The sequence below is a fragment of the Chaetodon auriga genome, chromosome 1 (assembly GCF_051107435.1).
Source record: "Chaetodon auriga isolate fChaAug3 chromosome 1, fChaAug3.hap1, whole genome shotgun sequence".
NCBI classification, from domain to species: Eukaryota; Metazoa; Chordata; class Actinopteri; order Chaetodontiformes; family Chaetodontidae; genus Chaetodon; species Chaetodon auriga.
The window spans coordinates 33,368,940-33,388,914 of NC_135074.1; the positions used below are offsets into that span (position 1 = coordinate 33,368,940).

At 43.2% G+C, this 19,975-nt stretch overlaps 1 protein-coding gene across 1 annotated transcript; it reads right to left on the reverse strand.

The window, feature by feature from the left end:
- Positions 1–2,252: 2,252 nt before the first annotated feature.
- On the reverse strand, positions 2,253–11,856 carry galr1b (galanin receptor 1b). The gene is made up of 3 exons (XM_076739083.1): positions 11,146–11,856; positions 7,453–7,518; positions 2,253–2,676 (listed from the first exon to the last, which is right to left on the reverse strand). The coding sequence occupies exons 1-3, from the start codon at positions 11,854–11,856 to the stop codon at positions 2,359–2,361; spliced, it is 1,095 nt and encodes a 364-aa protein (XP_076595198.1). The 3' UTR covers positions 2,253–2,358.
- Positions 11,857–19,975: the final 8,119 nt, after the last annotated feature.

Sequence of the window (19,975 nt, forward strand, 5' to 3'; positions counted from 1 at the left end):
ATTTTTCTCTGGTTACATGCAAACAAGAAACCGAAGTTTTCCAAAATCTCCACTCTTAATTATTAGATAATTATATGAAAGATCAGAGCTTCAACAAGACATTTACAAAAATACAACAAACACGATAAATACAAAAAATCAATCACATCAACTCCACACAAAAACTATGCTGTTTTTTTTCCACTGAGTCCATCTGAAGCTCCACTGATCAACTGATCAACTGATCAGTTGATCAGTTGATCAACTGATTCCTTTGTGATACTTCAAATCATTTTTTCTGCCTTTCACCATCCTGGTAAACAGGACGACCTTCACTTCTTCTCAGCAGAGGAGATTCTGTTCAGAGACAAACAAACAAACAAACAAATCCAATGGTTAAAAAAACAAAACACACTGGTGTGTTTGCGGACTTCAGGACATCACATCGCAGGTGTGTTTGAGATGTCCTGAGTACAAACTTCACCTAAAGTTAAAAAACTGAAAAAAAACTTTTCATGTCCTCCATCAGAGATGACCCACTTCAACATGATGCTCCAGCAAAGTTCATGCTGTCATCCACCTTTCATTCACACGCTCACTCCTCCATCACAGCTGCTGCATCTCGCCGCTGATTTTTACTGAACAGCAGGAAATCAACCTGCTGAGTTTATACATGACTTCAGAGGTAGAAGTACTTCATTTCTGCTCTAACACGGTGAACAGACCTTACCTCGATCAGGCGGACCCTCACGTCTGACAGTGAAGAGACTCACCTGATGTTCAGCTCAGCTCCACGCCGACTTTAACTCATCATCAGACAAAGAGACGTTCAGTCAAACTGTCTCCACCCAAGTTCATCCGCCCGAAGCTCCATCTGCCCACCACCTCCCGTGGTGGACAGAGAACTTTGACTCACATTCAGCTCTAGTGAGATGTTGTTTCTCATTTAAGATTAAACCAAATCATCAAACATCCACGTTGTAGACATGAGATCATTTCAGGCAGGAAGGTAAAACACACGCAGGGATGACTCCTCATCATCAACCATCACTGCTGCCGCCGTGCATCATCTCCACCTGATTTGACTTTTATTCTCATACTTTTATTTATTGATCGTGTCTCTGCACATCTCTCATGTTTGTTTCCTGAATCTTAAGTAGCATTTGACTTTTGACTGAGTAAAAATCCCAACAGTGTGTCTTCTGTAAAGGGAAGTCAACAGTCAGGAAATACTCATCATGTCCATGTTCATACAGTCACTGTGGATTTGTCAGTTTCCGTCTCATACATGCTTGTGTTGTGTCCTTACCTTTGGCCATGGAGGATTTCTGATGTCAAGACAAAAACTCTGAGTACGTCGTGATATTTGAAGTTCTGTACATAACGACAGATAACGTAGTTGAAAGTACTTTGTACTTTCTCACTGATGTACATGGGTTTCTCCACCAAATAAGTGTAAATATCTGGCCACTGAATAAGGGGCTTCTTGCTAATGTCTTCTGCCCGCTCACTAACAGAACAGGCATCTGGAGGTCATGCACCATTGCTTCAAAGTCAGTTTGTTTCATAGCAGTTGCAGTCTTTGGTGGTTAATGGACTTGCTGTTGTACTCCACCATACTTAATAATAATAATAACAATAATAATAATAATAATAATAATAATAATAATAATAATAATACATTTTATATGTAGAGCACTTTTAACAATGCTCAAAGACACTTCTGTTGCCAAACTGTGTGTGCACGCTTGCATACATCATTATTCTTTGCAAACTGTGTAAGTGTAAGGCACAAGCAAATAACAGAAAGATGATTGGGCTACAATTCTGAAAAAAAAAAAAAACCTCACACATCAAACTGCCTTTTTCAAGTGTATTGTCAAATAATATGTCATAATATTTGATCAAATATTTGGAGAAATATCAAATGTTTTACATACAGTACGAATTACAGTAAAGAACTGAATGTCACTGCTGACCAAATTTCAAAAGAATCCAAGCAGCCAATGACAAGATGGCGCCCCCTAGTGGCAGAAAATACCAATGTATACCACCTGGAAAACGCTTAACACAGAGCTGGGTTTTTGTCAATTTTAAAATCCTCAATCTGTCGTGCAGTTTTCTGTTCAGTCCGTAATTCTGTCATTAATGAAACTCCATTTTCGGTTCTTCTATGACCAGGTGCCTGCAGGCTGTCACAGATACAGACAGCAGCCAATCACTTGCTGTCGTCATGTAAGCTACATCCTGCTGTAAAATCTCCTCCATCAGCCTCCTAACCTTTCAGACACAGTTCTCACTCTCGTTCCCATAGGAGGAAATCAGTATGTTCTTGTTGTTTTATTGTTTTATCCAATCATGTCTCCCACCCCATCCCCTTCAAATGTTGGTGGTGGAGTGTGTGGTAGAGAAGTTCTCCATGCGGAACCGAACCACCTTGCTGTTGGGTGGCGGCAGGTACAGGAAACGGCAGGTGAAGACCTGGCGGCAGGCCTTACGGAAGTTCTCAGACAAGAAGGCGTAGAGGATGGGGTTGACGCAGGAGTTTCCATAAGACAGGCAGTGGGAGACGATGCGAAAGGCAAAGGAGGCATCATTCAGGGGAAAGGTGCCGAACTCTACCCACATGGCGATGATGTGGTGAGGTAACCAGCAGATGGTGAAGGCAGTGACGACCAGGAGAACCGTCTGAGCAGTCTGCAGGATAACAGAGGAAACATCAGTCTGAATGTTAATCTACAGGAAGGTGTGTTCCATGATCAGAGCACTATTTTAGATCAATATCAGTCGGAATGCTTCCTGGATGCTCCAAAAAACTTACTTCATAAACATTTCCCAAACACTGCTAACCCTAACCCTAACCCAATACTTCAGAAATACTCCCCAAACACAACACACAACATCTATCTATCTATTGATGTCTGCATCTGTTTATTGTTTGACAAAAATCTCGACTTCTGCCACCTCCCTCATTAAAAACAGCGCAAACATAGTCAACACAAACGCTGCAATTCCACGATTTCAGCATCAAAATGGGTCTGAAATGAAAAATAATATATAATAAAAATGAACAGTAATAATTCTGATGGTAATTGTCAAGTTTCAGCAGGTGAGACCATCAGTGAACTGACCACAAATGAAAGGAAATCCAATAAAATAAGTCAAAAGAACAATAATAAAGATGAAGTATTCGAGGAAACCTGAGAGTTCATTCTTTGTGAGCAGCTTCAACTGTTTTCTGACTCTTCTCCAAACTCACCACCTCCAAATTTTATAGGATCACATGTCCACCAGCAGCTCTGGTTATTTCTAAAGTGTGATCTGATTCAAAAGACTCTTCTACACAAACATCCAAACTTCCACTCAAACCTCTCAAATCCTTGAAGTGCTCTGTTTAGGTCACTTTACAAAAATGTCCTCATGTTACAAAAATGCCCTCACTTTCTGAAATGTCTTTAGTTTCAAAAAATATTTAAACTTTTTTTTTTTTTTGTTAAATGCCTTAAGTCTCTAAAAAGTCTCCATTTATGACTGATTATCGGTCTGGAAATGTGAGTTGCTGTTTTTGAGCTGAAGTGTTTTAACTGAGGAAACATGTTGACAGATGTACATTTAAGCGACAGCTGGAGCTTTACCTCTCTAAGAGTGGCACCGTGATGAAGGACGGTCAGTATAATAATGTTACAAACACACTTTCTGTTGCTGGTGCAGTGCAGCATGGTGCCAAACTTCATGGCTGATGGTGAAGTACAAAAACAAAATGTTCCTGCAAAGTGACATGTCCTCATACACAAAAGACTGGATAGGTCAGCTGCTAGTGACCAAAATGACATATCTGACCACTGGAAAGTACCAGCGACAGGCGCACCACACCTTCATCACACCAGACCTTCTTCATGACCTGGTTAACGTGGTGAAATGGTTGCAGTTTGCTTTGTTTTAGGTAACAAAATGACCTGGTTAGGTTCAGGAAAAGATCACTGTTTGGTTTAAAAATGTGACTGTTACATATGTGACATAACTGAAATACGTTACATAAGTTCAAATAAGTCAGCATTAACTTTTGGCTTCATACAGGACATGAACCTGTGATTGATTGACACATCCATCCACCACCTCCACATGTGGACTTTCTTCCTCTTAATTCTATGTCACCTGACTTCCACCTTTGCTCCCATCATAACTGCTACGGGCCACCAGATGTCTCCACTAAAAATAAATGTAAATATGAGTTGTAATAAGATGCTTTCATCCTTCCTTCAGAAGCAGAATTAGTGAAGGAGAGCCTTGTTGCTGCTGTGGAGCTGAGAGCAGCAGACGAACTGTCCAAACTGTCCAAAGTGTCCATTTGTCTGAATAATTCACAGAGATGAAGGAGAAGCTGACGTGAAGCTCAGTGACAGAAAGTGTCTCTGTGATCTGACCTCCATGGTGGACGTTACCAAGAACCTCTGAGCTGAAGCTGAAGCTGTATTTACAGACAGTTATGTACATGAGAAACATGTGAAGAGGAAACACTGAGCACGTTCCTGCTCTGAAGAACAGAAGCTGCTCTGACCTCTCAACCTGCTGCTGAGCTGAAACTCCTTCAGGTGTTCATGAGACGTTTCAGGACGTGAAGAGTCAACAAAAGGAACCAAACAGATTTTCTGTTTAATGTGGAACCAGCTGATGTTTCTAACAACCGACGACATGAAACCACTGAGCTGTAAAGCCGCAAACTGCTGCTGAGAGCAGCTCTGTTCAACACTGAGTCAAGACTGACTGAGCCAAACCTGGAGAACAGAATCATCATCACCAGCATTATCATCACTTTCATCTGAGCAGTTCCAGCAGAGTGATACATGTGCCTTCACAGGATGACATGAAACCTGAAATGGCCCGTGATAGAAGAAAGGTTCTCCACCCCTGCAATAAACGCTGGATTAAAAAATGCTGATGGCTGTGCAGATACTAATGACTTATCATAAAGTCTGACATATTAAACTCACATCCTGCTGTCAGGTTTCTAAACTAAACCATCAGTTATTTTATAGGACTAGGCTTCATGTTGTACCTTGTCTCTCTTTCTTGATTTGTTTTTGTGTTTTATGTGATTTGGCTACTTAATAAAGAACTCTGTCTAAACACAACCATAAAAAGCATTCTGATGATTTACTGTCAAGAGGCGATACCGGACAAAAACCTTTAAATGACAGACGTGGTTATTAAAAACATTTCCTCATTGTGTTGATAAGAACATCATCCAGATAACATTGTATTTCTCTTGGAACATACTGTTATCTCCTGCAGATTAGAAGAGCATGAATGTTCCTGCAAAAGAACATCAGTATTCTAAATGTATTCAAGTATAAATACATTTTTAAATATTCATAGAAGACCTGAAAATGTCTGCTTGTTTGTGCAGAGTGTTTCTGCTGTGAATGACCTTGAATCTCTTAGTTTCTTACAGCAGGAGTCTGAGGGAATCTCCTCTATTCTTAGTCCCACTGTCTAAATATTTACCCAGCAGCCCTTGCTCCTGCTTCACTGACCCGAGGAGCAGCAGACTCTGCTGTAAACTGATCTGTGATCTGCTGTGACGGGACGTCTGCACACTGTCGGCTGTTTACCACGGTGGCCTCTCCAACTCCAACGCTCCGTTTAATCCATTCATTGTCTAAAGTGTCCCGCAGAAACATTCAAGTATGAATCTATTGTAGTAGCTGAGTTTTGGAGTTTTTATGGGGTTATTTCAAAGAATATTATATATTATTTTCATATTTACTTTCTTATTTAATAATTGCAATAAATAATAACCAGGTTTATCTAAACTTCCCTTTTGAGTCATTTCTACATTTTATAAAAGCTTTATTTTGGGTCATTTATTAAAATAATTTCTAAAAATCTTTAAATCAGCAGATGCCAAGGTCCAGAAACAAACCAATATTTACTGAAGAATTGTTTGAAGAACAAATCCTTTCTCTGAACAGTTGAGCTGAGCAGTGAAGATGCTCTCATTTCATTTAATACCACGAAGTCTTCAAAGCACTCGGTCCACGGGAATACACCGGCTTTACATTGGACTCCACCGCTCCACCGCTACATTTGATTGACAGAAGAAGAAACAGGAAACAATCTGCAGAGCTGATGGACTTCCTGTCACTGTCACGGTCAACACAGGGAAAAAGAAAGGGAATAAAACAACATCATCATTATCATCATCATCTGTGCAGACATGATGATGTTCACCATGATGACGATGGTCCTCACTGCTGCACAAACAGGAAACATCAGGGCTGAGTGACAGCTCACTGCTGATTGGCTGAAAAGGGTGTGGATGTGCTCCTGTCTGCAGCAGCCTTTTGATCAATAACTCCATCATTCTGATTATCAGTCCTCCACCCCTGATCACCGCCCATCCATTCTCTGTTAGAGTCTGTGTTATTATGATTTTTTTTTTTTTTTTTGTCTTTCCATGTTGGTTGTTTGTGTTTTGTTAACCCTTTTTCTCCGTGTCCGCAGTGGAGGTGTGGCCTGGCGGTGCGACGAGCACACGGCGCACCTGAGGCTGATTCCCACTGATTCATCTCATGATTTAAGCAGACTGTCAGAGCAACTTGCTGAGACTTTCCAGCCATTTTTCCTGTAACCAGAGCTTCCGTGTTGCCTAGCCTCGTATCCATAGTCACCTGCGTGCGAATCTCGTCTTTGTTTTGTTGTTCATAGTATAGCGGTTTGGTTAGGTTTGGTTTTGTCGTTAGTCGTGTGTTTTTCCTTCCTACCCGCTCGCCACGGTGCAGTGAATGTTTTTGTTTTCTTGGGCTGATTTTGTGTTGTTGTAGTGTTTTAGTTTATTTTGTTATTGTTAAATAAACTGTTTGTTTAAACGGCTCCCTTGGTTCTCTTGCTGATTATCTGCCTCTTGGGTCCTTCTAAAAATACATTGATTGACAAATAATAACACCCTCCTTCAACCTGTCGTGAAGCAGGCTTGTATTAGACAGGCCTTTGTTTATTAAGTATAATTTGCCATATTTCAGTACTAAACCTGGCTTTGATCCACTCCGGTTTCCTCTGTTTAAGTTACTGTGTTGGGCTATTAATCCAAACTCAACACTTCCTTTCTACTTGGAACGAAGCATCTTCATTTTCACTTGTCTGTTACTACAAAATACGTTGTACATAAACACACATCGACACACTCGATGAGTGGGCCACATCAACAAGGTGTCGAAAATAGCATGATTATATTGTTGAGTTTGTTAAATCGGTCATAGAAATATACCGTACATCATGGTGCAATACAGCAGCCACATGATCTTTCTTCATCATCATCATCCCAAACAATAACAACCATAAACTGTTTAAATCAGACAAGCTGACTATACTGAGTGTCAGCTGACTGTTTCAGACTGTATTCAGGAACTGCTTCACTCAGCTTCACACAGGAAGGAGGAAGAGGAGGAGGAAGAGGCAAACGGAGGACTGTACCTTTCTTTTGGAGCGCTCAGACTTCTTGGACATGTTCTTCATCTTTTTATGAAGATGAAATAAAACCTGGAAGAGGAAACAAATGTGTTATGAATAACTGACAGTAACAGAGAATCAGGTCAGCAGGAACAGTTTGAATCCAGGAGGAAGTCAAGCTGTGCTGCCTTCACAATAAGAGCACTGACACACAGGACACTCCAGAGGACTTTTATTCTGACATTGTGACCCAGCTACTCTGAGTTCAGCATCAGATGATGTGACCGTGGCTGATCAGAACTGCTTTGGTTTTTAACTCTGCAGACTTAATAAATAACGAAAAATAAGGAAATCTTGTGAAACAGTTAACTAACGGTTTAAGTAAAACCAGCAGTAACGTAACAGAAAAAATTAACTTTTTATTGGTTGGTTTATTTAACAGGGACAGCACACATTAATAAACATGACTGTAAAGATTCTGTTTTTCATGAGCAGCACCTGAACAACACATTCTCTCATTCCATACGTAATCTGATCCTTACGTATTGTCATTTATTGTGACTTTTGCTTGCTTTTTAAAAAACTAGACAATGGGAAGAAGTTGAATCAAACACTTGTAGAGACTGAATATCATATTTCCAAAAACAAAGCCCATCACGTATCATTCTGTCTTCTGAGTTTTATTTCAGCAGCATCATTTCTATTCTGCATATGAAAGTGGTAAATAAACACTTTGTGACGTAAACTGCAACATCTAGCTGTTCCTGCTCATCGAGCTGCTGCCATACGGAAATCCATCCATCTTCTCCCGCTTCATCCGGGGCCGGGTCGCAGGGGCAGCACTCTGAGCTCCCCGGACACTTCCTCCCGAGGCGTTCCCAGGCCAGCCGAGCGACATAGTCACTCCAGCGTGTCCTGGGTCTTCCCCGGGGCCTCCTCCCGGTGGGGCATGCCTGGAATACCTCCCTAGGGAGGCGTCCAGGGGGCATCCGATAGAGATGCCCAAGCCACCTCAGCTGACTCCTCTCGATGTGGAGGAGCAGCGACTCTACTCTGAGCTCCTCCCGGGTGACAGAGCTCCTCACCCTATCTCTAAGGGAGCAGGGTGGCGGGGTGATTGACTACAAGTCGACTACAAAGTCGATCATTGACCTCCGGCCTAGGGTGCCTGGTGCCACGTGTACTGATGGACACCCTTATGCTTGAACATGGTCTTCGTTATGGACAAACAGTGACTAGCACAGACATCCAATAACAGAACTGTATGGCTGCTGCCATACGGAAATATGAAATAGAATCAGATGTCAGGCCGAAGTGAACAGAGACCCTAAAAACTGCACACAGTATAAATGTATTCACATATGAAAGTGAACATGGAAAGCGTCCTTTTAAAACCCTGAATGAGACTGCAGATAAATGTGGTAAACTACATTGATGCAGGAGTCACACAAAGAAGAATCACGATACGTAAGTGAATCATTTCTTTCTGACTTTGTAGAAAATTAAATGTCGAGGCCGATGGGCGCCCACGCTGATCCTGGTTCTGCTCAAGGTTTGTTCCTGTTAAAGGGTTTTTCTTCGCCACTGTTGCCAAGTTTTTGCTCATGAAGGAACTGTTGGGTCTCTGTGAAGATGTAATCTGGTCTGTACCAGCTCTGTATGGAAAGAGTCCTGAGACAACTTCTGTTCTATAAATAAGAATGAATTAAAATCTTCTTACGATTCTGGCTGGGAGCTCTGTTCGGGTCCTTTTCCTGGACCTTAGCAGTGCTTTCAACACCATCAGGCCAGCCATCGTGAGGAACAAGCTGGAGCTTTCAGGGGTGGACCAACACCTCACATGCTGGATAGTGGACTACCTTTCCAACCGCCCACAGTATGTGAGGACACGGGACTGTGTGTCAGGGACTGTCCTCTGCAGTGTGGGGGCCCCCCAGGGAACGGTGCTGGCACCGTTCCTCTTCACCCTCTACACAGCAGACTTTTCACACCTGTCACCAACCTGCCACCTGCAGAAGTTCTCTGATGACTCTGCCATTGTTGGCCTCATCACAGATGGGGACGACAGGTCATACAGAGGACTCATCCAGGACTTTGTGGACTGGTGCCAGCAGAACCACCTCCAGATTAACGTGGGTAAAACCAAGGAGCTGGTTGTGGACTTTCGCCGGCGCCCGCACTCTCCACCAACACCAGCGAACATCCAGGGAAGGGACATTGAGATGGTGACATCTTATAAGTACCTGGGTGTTCATCTGAACAACAAACTGGACTGGACTCATAACACCACTGCACTTTACAAAAAAGGACAGAGCAGACTCTATCTGCTCAGGAGGCTGAGGTCTTTGGGGTGCGTGGGGCACTCCTGAAGACCTTCTGTGACTCTGTTGTGGCCTCTGCCATTTTCTATGGTGTAGTCTGCTGGGGGAGCAGCATCGCTTCAGCTGACAGGAAGAGGCTGGACAAACTCATCAAGAAGGCCAGCTCTGTCCTGGGATGCCCTCTGGAACTGGTGGAGGAGGTGGGGGGGGGGGAGGATGACAGCCAAGCTGTCCTCCATGACAGACAATGACTCCCACCCCCTCCAACACACACTCACTGCACTGAGGAGCTCCATCAGTGACAGGATGCTACGTCCAAAGTGTGTGAAGGAGCAGTATCGCAGGTCATTCCTCCCTGCAGCTGTCAGACTGTACAACAAAAACTGCTCCAAGTAATCAGTGCAGTAGTCTGGACAATAAGCTGTGCAATAAAAACATGTACATAACAATCTGTAAATACGATCTACAATTTCTTACAATTTTTTTACAATTTCTTTCTTTTTATTTTTATTTAAATCCTCACTCTTTTGTATATACTGTTTTGTTTCTAATCTGCATTGCACTTCTTATATTAATCTTTACTGATGCTGCTGTTTTCTGAAATTTCCCCTCGCGGGACAAATAAAGGAATATTGATCTTGATTCTAACAGACATGAATGAGATCTGTAAGAAATAATCTACTAATCAAACACCTCCTTCATTTAAACATGAGCTAAAATTGTATTCATTTGAGACATTTGACAGTTTTAGAGCTGAAACAATGAATCAATGAATCAGTTTGTTGACAAACTTCTTCTTTTGAACAGACACAAATGTTGCCATGGAGACTGAGGTGAGTATCACTGACAACATCAACACATATTCACATGGAGACAACATCTGGACGATCACTTGTTATGTAGGAAGTCATGTGAGCAGAAGCTTCCACTGTTTTCAGTGATGCAATAAAAAAGTCACTGTAGAACAAACTCGGAAAAGGTTAAGTTATGATAATCATTGTTATTATCGTGCAGGTCCACGTGGAGAGCAGATAAAAGACAACTTATGATTGATGACAGTGTTGACATTGAATGACTTGGTGTTTTATTTTGAAAATTCAGACCGGCACTTTGTCTGATGAGTATTGTTATTATGATAATATTATGTTTTTATTTTTCATCCGCCACGCAGTTTAATCTGCATTTATAACTGGAGATTCTTTTCAGGCGTTTTATTTTGAAAGTTCACACCGGAATTCTGACGGTTGATCAGCTTGCCACAGGTTTTACGCACTGTTTTAATGACCGTCGGCACTTTGTGCGCGCCCTTTGGCCCCTCTGCTCTGTTATTAATCAGTGTTTTACAGCAGCTGGAAGTCAAACATTATCCTGTTAAATTAGCACTTTTTGAACTGACCTTGGCGTAGCAGCAGCTAATGAGCAGCAGCGGCAGCAGATATCCGATCAGCAAGATGGTCACCTTGTAGCAATGTTTGGAGACTCCAGACCACTGCTCCCAGCAGAAGGTGCTGTTGGGGGCGGTGGGGTGGTTGGTGAGAACCTGGTACTGGGCCACTGGCACCGAGCACACCAGAGACAGCGTCCAGATGACGCAAACCCCGGCCAGCGCGTTCCTGCGGCTCCGGACGCTCGGAGACTTCCTGGACAGGACCACTGCGATGTAGCGGTCCACGGACATGGCCACCAGCGTGAAGATGCTCACCAACATGCTGACGGTCGAGAAGTAGTGTCCGAATTTACAGAGGAAGGCGCCGAACACCCACTCCGGCAGAGAGTAGATGGTGGCGTGGAAGGGGACGCAGAAGAGGAGAAAGCTGAGGTCCGCCACGCTCAGGTTCAAAATGAAGATGTTGGTCGGGCTGCCGGTGCGCCTTGCCCCTGTGCCCCCACCAACTCCCCCCCCGCTGCTGTATCTCACCTTCCCGATCACCACCATCACCAGAGAGTTCCCCACCACCCCCACCACGAAGATCAGCCCGAACACCACCGGCACGATCACCGCCTCCGGCCCGGGCCCGTCCCCCTCCGCCGCGCCGCCGACTGTCTTAGACCGGTTGGACTCCTGGAGTTCAGGCCAGGCGGAGGAGTCGTTTCCCGGCAGCAGCATGTTGGAGCTCCGCGGTGGGAGCTGTGGGGTTAGAGCAGAGGGTGAAGGAGCACAAGAAGACCGACTGAGTGAAAGATCAGGTTCATGATCCGGACCAAGCTCGTCCAGCAACGGACTTTGCGAACTGCTGGAGACAGGGTAAGGTAACGGAAACATTGTGTCCTGTTTCCTGTCAGCACATTTCAAAGTAAAACCACTTTATTGGCTCTCTAGTTTTCGTGAGACATTTACTGTAAGAAATAAACGAGCAATGAAAAAAACTTGTGTTCACCAGATAATTTAGAGACTGCTCAGAGTTTTTATTAAAATCAAATAATCCAGACAGAAAGTTTGAGGACACCAACCAAGGCAACATGTTGTGTTTCTGTGACTACAGATCATAAAGGAAATCTACATTTACAGAGCTATTTATCAGGTCTCCTGAATCCTGATCCTGAATCTCTGTCCCTGTGCGAAGAAGACAGGGTCGCACTCACCACTGCATTCTTTCATTCGTACATTCAGTTGTTTGCCGGGCAAAGCGTTTTTAGCCACCAGCCTCATCAGTGTGATCAAATGTAGGAATACAACCATCATAAGATAAACTTTATCAAATGTATTTGTACAGCACCTTTCATACAGGAACTGCAGCTCAAAGTGATTTACAAGAAAGAAATCACAGGTAGCAAGTGAGTGCTTGACAGAAAAGACAGAATGGACAAAAAAACAGTTCAAAATTGAACGTAAAATAAGATGGAGAATAAAACCTGTGATAATAAGGATGAATACAATAGAATAAAATAGTATAGGTAAAAATAAAGTAGCATGAGGAGGAAAAAATATGAATAAAGCATCAAATGACAGAAAGAAATAATAAAATATAGATGGCATAAAGTGCACAGAAAGCATAAAATCAAGTCAGATCAGCTTCAGAGCTGTTTGTTCTAAAGTCTGAATGAAATTCATCCTAATGTTATTTTCTTTAACAGTTCATTTGCTCTGAAACCATCTTTACAGAATCTCTGATGAATGAAGGTTGGATGTCGGCCTGAAGTCTGTTTCTGTTTCTTAGTGAAGGTTTCACAGCAGCTGGTTTAAAGGCATCGGGCAGATTCCTGTTTGCACACATGTATTTATGATCCTCAGGACATGAAACTCTGTCAAACACCTGCTTTATAATCCTGCTTTAAAATGCTGTGGGTTCAGGGTGAACACATGAGGTGGACGAGTTGGACTCTGACAGTCTTGTAGAGCTCAGTTAATGTGATACAGGTGAATTTCCCCATGATTCCAGCAACCAGAGGACAAAGAGAACAAGGAAGGAGACAAAAATGGTGAAGGGAAGAGAGACTTTGACTTTCAAAACATCTGTACTCTAACAATGTGTGAGAGGAATGCACATCTTATAAAGGAAGCACAAATGACACCAAAGCATCATTTCCAACTTCAGACTGAGCAAACAGTTGGTACAGTTAGTTACTGTGGTTACTACAGTTAGCACAGGTACTGGAGTTATTAAGGTTAGTTACTAGAGTTAGTACATGTACTGGAGTTATTAAGGTTAGTTACTACAGTTAGCACAGGTACTATAGTTACTACAGATACTGCTGTTTGTTCGGTTGCTATAGTTACCACAGGATGTAAAAACAGGTGTAGTATAGACAGCAGCAGGTAATCAGAGGAGGTATTTACAGACAGTTCATTTCCTCTCTGATAATTTATGATGTTAGAGATATATTAACATGTTTATGACTCTGTGTGTGAGTGAGTGAGTGAGTGAGTGAGTGAGTGTGTGTGTGTGTGTGTGTGAGTGAGTGAGTGAGTGTGTGTGTGTGTGAATTGCATGGCCATTGCACATGTGGTAGAGCAGGGGTGGGGGAACTTTAACCTATCAAGGACCTTTTCAGTTTTTATAAGGGTCATAGTCAGTGGAGCCCAACGGGGGGTTATGCTGTGAATTTTTTTTTTATTTCGAGCTCATTCTGCGTCTGTTCTACATGGAGCACTTGGTGCAGGTGGTGTAACGGGCTCATGGAGGATCAAATTGCAGTGCTGGCTAATTTATAGGGAATATGGGGAACCGGACAACCGGGCTAACACTGCCGTGCTGAGCAGAGAGCCGACTCAGATGGAGTTACTGTGATGAGAGCGGATTGGACACGGAGATCACTGACAAAGTTTGGGGTGGTCAAAACCACTCTCAGAGGAGGAAGAGGCTCTTTATTAGCACAGAGGCGGTGAGATGCGCACACCTGTAGACACAGGGACCTGACAGAAGGAGTAATCAGGATCAGGTGAGGTCGAATCCCAGAGATCAAACAGGCAAGGGACGCTGAAGAGTCCGGCATGACACATGAGCTGTGTCCCAATTCAGGGGCTGCATCCTTCGGAGGATGGATTTGAAGGCCGCTTACGTCATAACGCTGCGCGAAGGCTGTCCCAATTCGTCCAAATTCGAAGGATCCTCCAAATGCAGCCGACAAATGCGTCCTCCTTTTCCCTGTATTTGGAGGATGCGTCGCTACTATCCTTCACGGCCTCCCATATCCCAAGATGCTTTGCGCACCGATTGTTTTTTTTTTTTAATAATGGCGACCTGTTGATATGAGGAGCTCAGTTAACAGTTAGCCTTATTAAAACTCTTCACTTACAAATGTTACAAGCTCGCATGTCAACTAATATCTTATTTTGGGTGAATACTCGATTGTGATTGGCTGCAGGGTCTCCGTTAAAAAGAGTTGTAGGACAACTATAAAAACGTTCCGGTCAAATAGCCTGATTGTTCTAAATTATTGCGCTGGCTCAAACGCTGGTTGGTAACTGTGGCAACAGAAACTCAGAACATACGTTATTTCACAGTTTATTTATCACAACGGCAAGACAGTAGACAACATGAGTGATTTTATAGTTTCCTTTAACCACATTTAATGATCAGAGTGAATGGTGGATAATATTTCTTGCAATAAAAATGATTTAGGAAACTATCTGTGGACTTTGAGACTTTGAAACAAAATTTGGCATCATCCTCTGGACACACACAAGCGGTAAGAGGTGCACTTGCCCTCTGAAACGATACTTTCTATCACGTAACATAACGTTAAGCAATCATGTCACTTCCCTCCACTGATTAGGTCTAATATAACAGTTGCGCCGTCCGACGCGAAGCTGTGAAGATATTCACATCAGGTGAATTTGTAAGTTGTATAATAGGCTACATTTCGCGCCTCTTACAAGCGATAGGAGCTGTACGGGCGCATCTCTGCACCCCATACGTGTGTTTTTCCCGGGTTAGGAGGGAAGAAGTTATGACGTCGTGACGCAATCAGGACACGCTCCGAAGGCTAGACCGTCCCATTTACTGATAGTTGATGCGGCCGACGGAGGATCCTCCGCAGGACCCAGCCTCCAGAGACCGCGTAGGCTGGGTCCTCCGAAGGATGCAGCCCCTGAATTGGGACACACCTATGGACAATCTGGCAACAGGAAAGTGTGCCAGCGCTGCTTAAATACCGTCCTGAAGAGTCTAATTGAGGCCAGGTGTGCAGATGAGCAGGTGTGGGGCGTGGCCGAGGAGCTGCAGCAACAGGTAAGTGGGCTGGGCTGTGACAGGTGATTTCTTCTATGCAGCACTATTTATTGACTATTTATTGTATGAAAGGTGCTGTGCAAAGATGGTTTTACTGTCATTATTGTTATTATTAATATTAGTAGTAGTATTGGTATTATTATCATCAACCAGTTTATTTGAAGTAATTTATTTTTCAAAGTGTCTGTCCTGCATGGGCTTAGAGGACTCCACAAATATAACAAACAACAGCAATAACATTTAGCAATGTAAGAGGAAACATAAGCTGTGTCCCAATGCAGCGGCTGCATCCTTCTGAGGATGGATTTGAAGGCCGATTACGTCATAACGCTGCGCGAAGGCTGTCCCAATTGGTCCAAATTCAAAGGATCCTCCAAATGCAGCCGACAAATGCGTCCTCCTTTTCCCTGTATTCAGAGGATGCAGCGCTACTATCCTTCACTGCCTCCCATATCCCAAGATGCTTTGTGCACCGATTTATTTATTTTTTTTTTAATAATGGCGACCTGTTGATATGAGGAGCTCAGTTAACTGTTAGACTTTTTAAAACCCTTCACTTACAAATGTTACAAGCTCGCATGTCAACTAATATCTTATTGTAACTGTGAAGATATTCACATCAGGTGCATTTGTAAGTTGTTTAATAGGCTACATTTCGCTCCTCTTACAAGCGATAAGAGCTGTCCGGCCGCATCTCTGCACCCCGTACGTGTGTTTTTCCCGGGTTAGGAGGGAAGAAGTTATGATGTCGTGACGCAATCAGGAAATGCTCCGAAGGCTAGACCGTCCCATTTACCGATAGTTGATGCGGCCGACGGAGGAGCCTCCGGAGGACCCAGCCTCCGGGGACCGCGTAGGCTGGGTCCTCCGAAGGATGCAGCCGCTGAATTGGGACACAACTCTAGTTCACATCCATAAATAGATAAAGCAGTGTCAGTGACATGTGACACAATCCAATCTGAGAAGACAAACACTGTCTATAAACAGGACGTGAATTCTGCATTCATGTGACACAGAAAACAAATCGGGGCATTTGCAGACATTTTACAGAAAAAACAATGATCATGATGGGATGGAAAACGAAACAAAGGCACAGTTATTTTTCATCCTCTTCCAGATTACACAGATCACATTTCTACACTCTGGAACTGGAACAAGTCAGCTGGACAGACGTCTGTGCTTTGAATGCTAAAAACACTCAGTCAGTCATTCTATTTAGAATTTTCTGTTGCAGGCTCCGACATGTTTCAGTCTGTTATTATCGTGTTAATGAATCTATTCGACAGTTGCAACGTGTCAGTATTATTCTATATGTGGGTCCTGTCCAATGTCATCACACACTGTAAATTACTTGTGATCTTTAATGAACACCTTTGTCACTCTCACCTGCCCTGCAGTCACTTGACACCCCTGCCCACCTACACACCTGGTCTCACTTGCTCTCATTATAGTGGGGCAGGTTATCTCAATATTCCATAAGAATCTTTCACTTGGTGATACAAGCACCAAAATTGGCACAAATGACGTTCAGAACATACATTTTAAGAAAAGAACGTTAGCCATCAGAAAATTCAAGATGGCTGCCAGTTTTCAAGGTGGCTGCAGAAGCAAACCTGACAAATTTCAATTTTTGAAGAGGAACTCCAATTAACACAATTTCTTTATGGTCTAAAAATGAAATGAATGTATTCTCATATAATTAAGCCAATTATGCCTTGAAAATTTCAATATGGCCACCATTTTTCAAAATGGCGGCTCATAGATTACTGTATGTAGTGATGTTTTCAACTATAACCTTGCCTGTTTCTATGCTCTGTGCCGAGTCTGTGGTGAAAAAGTTCACTGCCAATTATTTGTTACACTAATGTAGTTTAATATTAAAGCTTTTGGCTTGTGATACCTTAAGAGTGATGTCAAAGCACAACCAGGGCACACTGGTGACATCACTGCTGTGAAACTCAGCATGGGGTTCAGCGTCGGCTTGTAGTGTACTAACTGTACTTGTAGTTACTAACTGTTGTGGTGGTAAACTAACTTTAGACAGTAGTATCTATAAGTGTCCCAAATGCTATCTCATTAGCCCCTTATGCATCTCAACTAGAATTGTAGTTAGTTGTAGTGTAGTTGGCTGTGACGTGGTCTCGGCCTTTCGAGGTAGAGGGAAGACAACTGCATGGCAAACATGGGCAGTTTGTCCTGAAGTGGGCCCAGTGTTCAGCAAACTGAGTCAGTACCCACCTACCAGAAGAAGAAGAAGAATCAGAGGGACAATCCCCTTTATTCGTCACACAGATACATGCATTATGCCCACACACACGCCATGCACTGGTGAAATTTATCTTCCGCCTTTAACCCATCCTGGTCGTCCTTCCTCCGCGGCAGACCAGGAGCGGTGGGCTGCCATCCAACCGGCGCCCGGGGACCCAGTTCCTTGTGTCACCATTGGTCAGGTGATCTTCTTGCATGTTTTTAGTGGGGTATATTTTTTATGGAGGATACCCCAGGTGAACACGGGGAGAACATGCAAACTCCACACAGAAAGGCCTTTTTCCTCAAGCAGCAGGCACCGAAGGCATTGTATGGTGGAGGACACACCCCCGGTGCCCGCAGCGAGAATTGAACCCGGGACCTTCTTGCTGTGAGGCGACAGTGTTGCCACCGTGCCACCGTGCCACCCATTGAAGATGCTGATCTCAACATTCTCGAGAAATTTGTTGTCACTATGTATGACAAACACAGCAACATTACCAAGGTTGATGAGGCAAGACTGCACTTGTTTGCTCGGAAGCAAAGACCCTATGACTTCATTCCACCAACTAGTGCATCTCTCGTTCAGCATGTTAGACGATCTGCATTCCAAGCTGCTTGCATATGGGGCCAGTCAAAAGAATGTACAATGCAACCTGAAAGTCCTGGCAACTGGGGCTGGCAAAGAAAAGGTGAAGCCTGGGAAGTTCTCTGGTCAACCCTCCCACCCATTGCTCAGTCCTGCCAGCAGCTGACAAAATGTCATTGCACGGGTGAATGTCGGGGACCATGCAAATGTTATCGCTACACCCTGAAGTGCACACAACTGTGTAGCTGTAAATGCAAAGAATAAAACAATGATCCAGGTTAAATTCAAGTAAGTCACTTCAGTCTGTTGTAGTATATTGTGCTTCTGTCACAACAATTTGAGATACCACATCGGTAACTTCACTGAGACAGTGCTAGTTCATATAATTGTCATCATATCACTATAACGCTTAATGATATTGAAATTTTGATTGCAGAATTCGATTTCTCGTGTCAAAAAACATACATTTTGATGTACAGATCATCAAAATGTCATTACTTTGACAATATTTAGTGCAAATACTGTTTCGTACTGGTACGAATGGCGGCCATTTTGTTTTTGACGTTGGCTAACGTGCTTTTCTGAAAGAGGGAGTTCTGAAGCACCTGTGTGCCAATTTTGGTGCTTGTATCACCAAGTGAAAGATTGTTTCAGCAATCTGCACCACTATTAGCCCTGCAGCATTTACACCAACATTCTCCTGCAGCCAGTGTCAGATCATTGACTTTGTGGCTTTTTTGTTGCCTTGTGGTTTTGCTTTTGTGCGACTTGTACCACAAAACTGATACCTTTACCTTGGAATGTGCACCTGCTTGTCTGCCTACCTGTAAGTGTTTGCATATTCACCACTGCAATAAATTCCTGAATCGTGACTGTTACAACAGAAGAAGCTGCAGGAATGAATTTGTGTCATCTTCATTTCTTACTGTATGTTTTCTACCACAACATGTTTCCATGTAACCAAAATCCCTCTGATGTTGTTTTCAAGTTTACCTTTCTTGGTCCTGAGGTTACTGTATTAGTTGTGCTGTTGCGCCCTCTACTGATTGTTGCTGAGTCATTTCTGGTCTCCTGACAGTGGGCATAACCTTGACTGCAAGAGGTCCAAATGATGATTTTTAGGTGCACAGAGCAGTTTATTCATTCGTAATGTGAGCAGGGTAGATGAGCTGTCTACTGTTCTGTTGTGTATTTCACTTGTAAAGTGACTTTTGATAACTCGAATGAAGTAAACACATTTTTTTTATAATCTTCTCACTGGATACACGTTGAAGCTCGTCTTTTTCTCATGTTGCTGTGAAGACAGAATTCATATGACAGCCATGGACTCACACCGGTGTGTGTGGAGAATGTGATGGCACGTCTCACAGGTTGGGACAGATCGCCACCTTGTGAGGAACACGCTCTGTTACCTACCTGTGGCTGCTGCAGTGTTTACCTGCTTACCTTTTGCTTTGATCGGCTAAAAAGTTGGTTATATTGGTCAAATCTGATGGAGATGGGAAGAGAGAGGGAGAAAGGAGCCTACTGGGGAAAACCACAATGCCAAGCAATGGGATTTGGACAAACTAAGCAAGGTAAACAACACAGATCCATGTTAGCAGCCCAAGTCTGGAGTACAGACCGGATGCACAACCTCCACCCACACACCTGGACAGTGTAAACTGTCCCGTTTTTAGCTTAAACTTTATGCAAGTTTAAAAGCTGCAAATCCCCAG

Excerpts from the sequence above, each read along its gene's own strand:
- galr1b (XM_076739083.1), bottom strand. The coding sequence starts at position 11,856 with ATGCTGCTGCCGGGAAACGACTCCTCCGCCTGGCCTGAACTCCAGGAG. Across the intron at positions 7,519-11,145 it reads TTAGCTGCTGCTACGCCAAG|GTTTTATTTCATCTTCATAA; the intron begins GTCAGTTCAAAA and ends TTCCTCTTCCAG. Across the intron at positions 2,677-7,452 it reads CTGAGCGCTCCAAAAGAAAG|ACTGCTCAGACGGTTCTCCT; the intron begins GTACAGTCCTCC and ends GTTATCCTGCAG.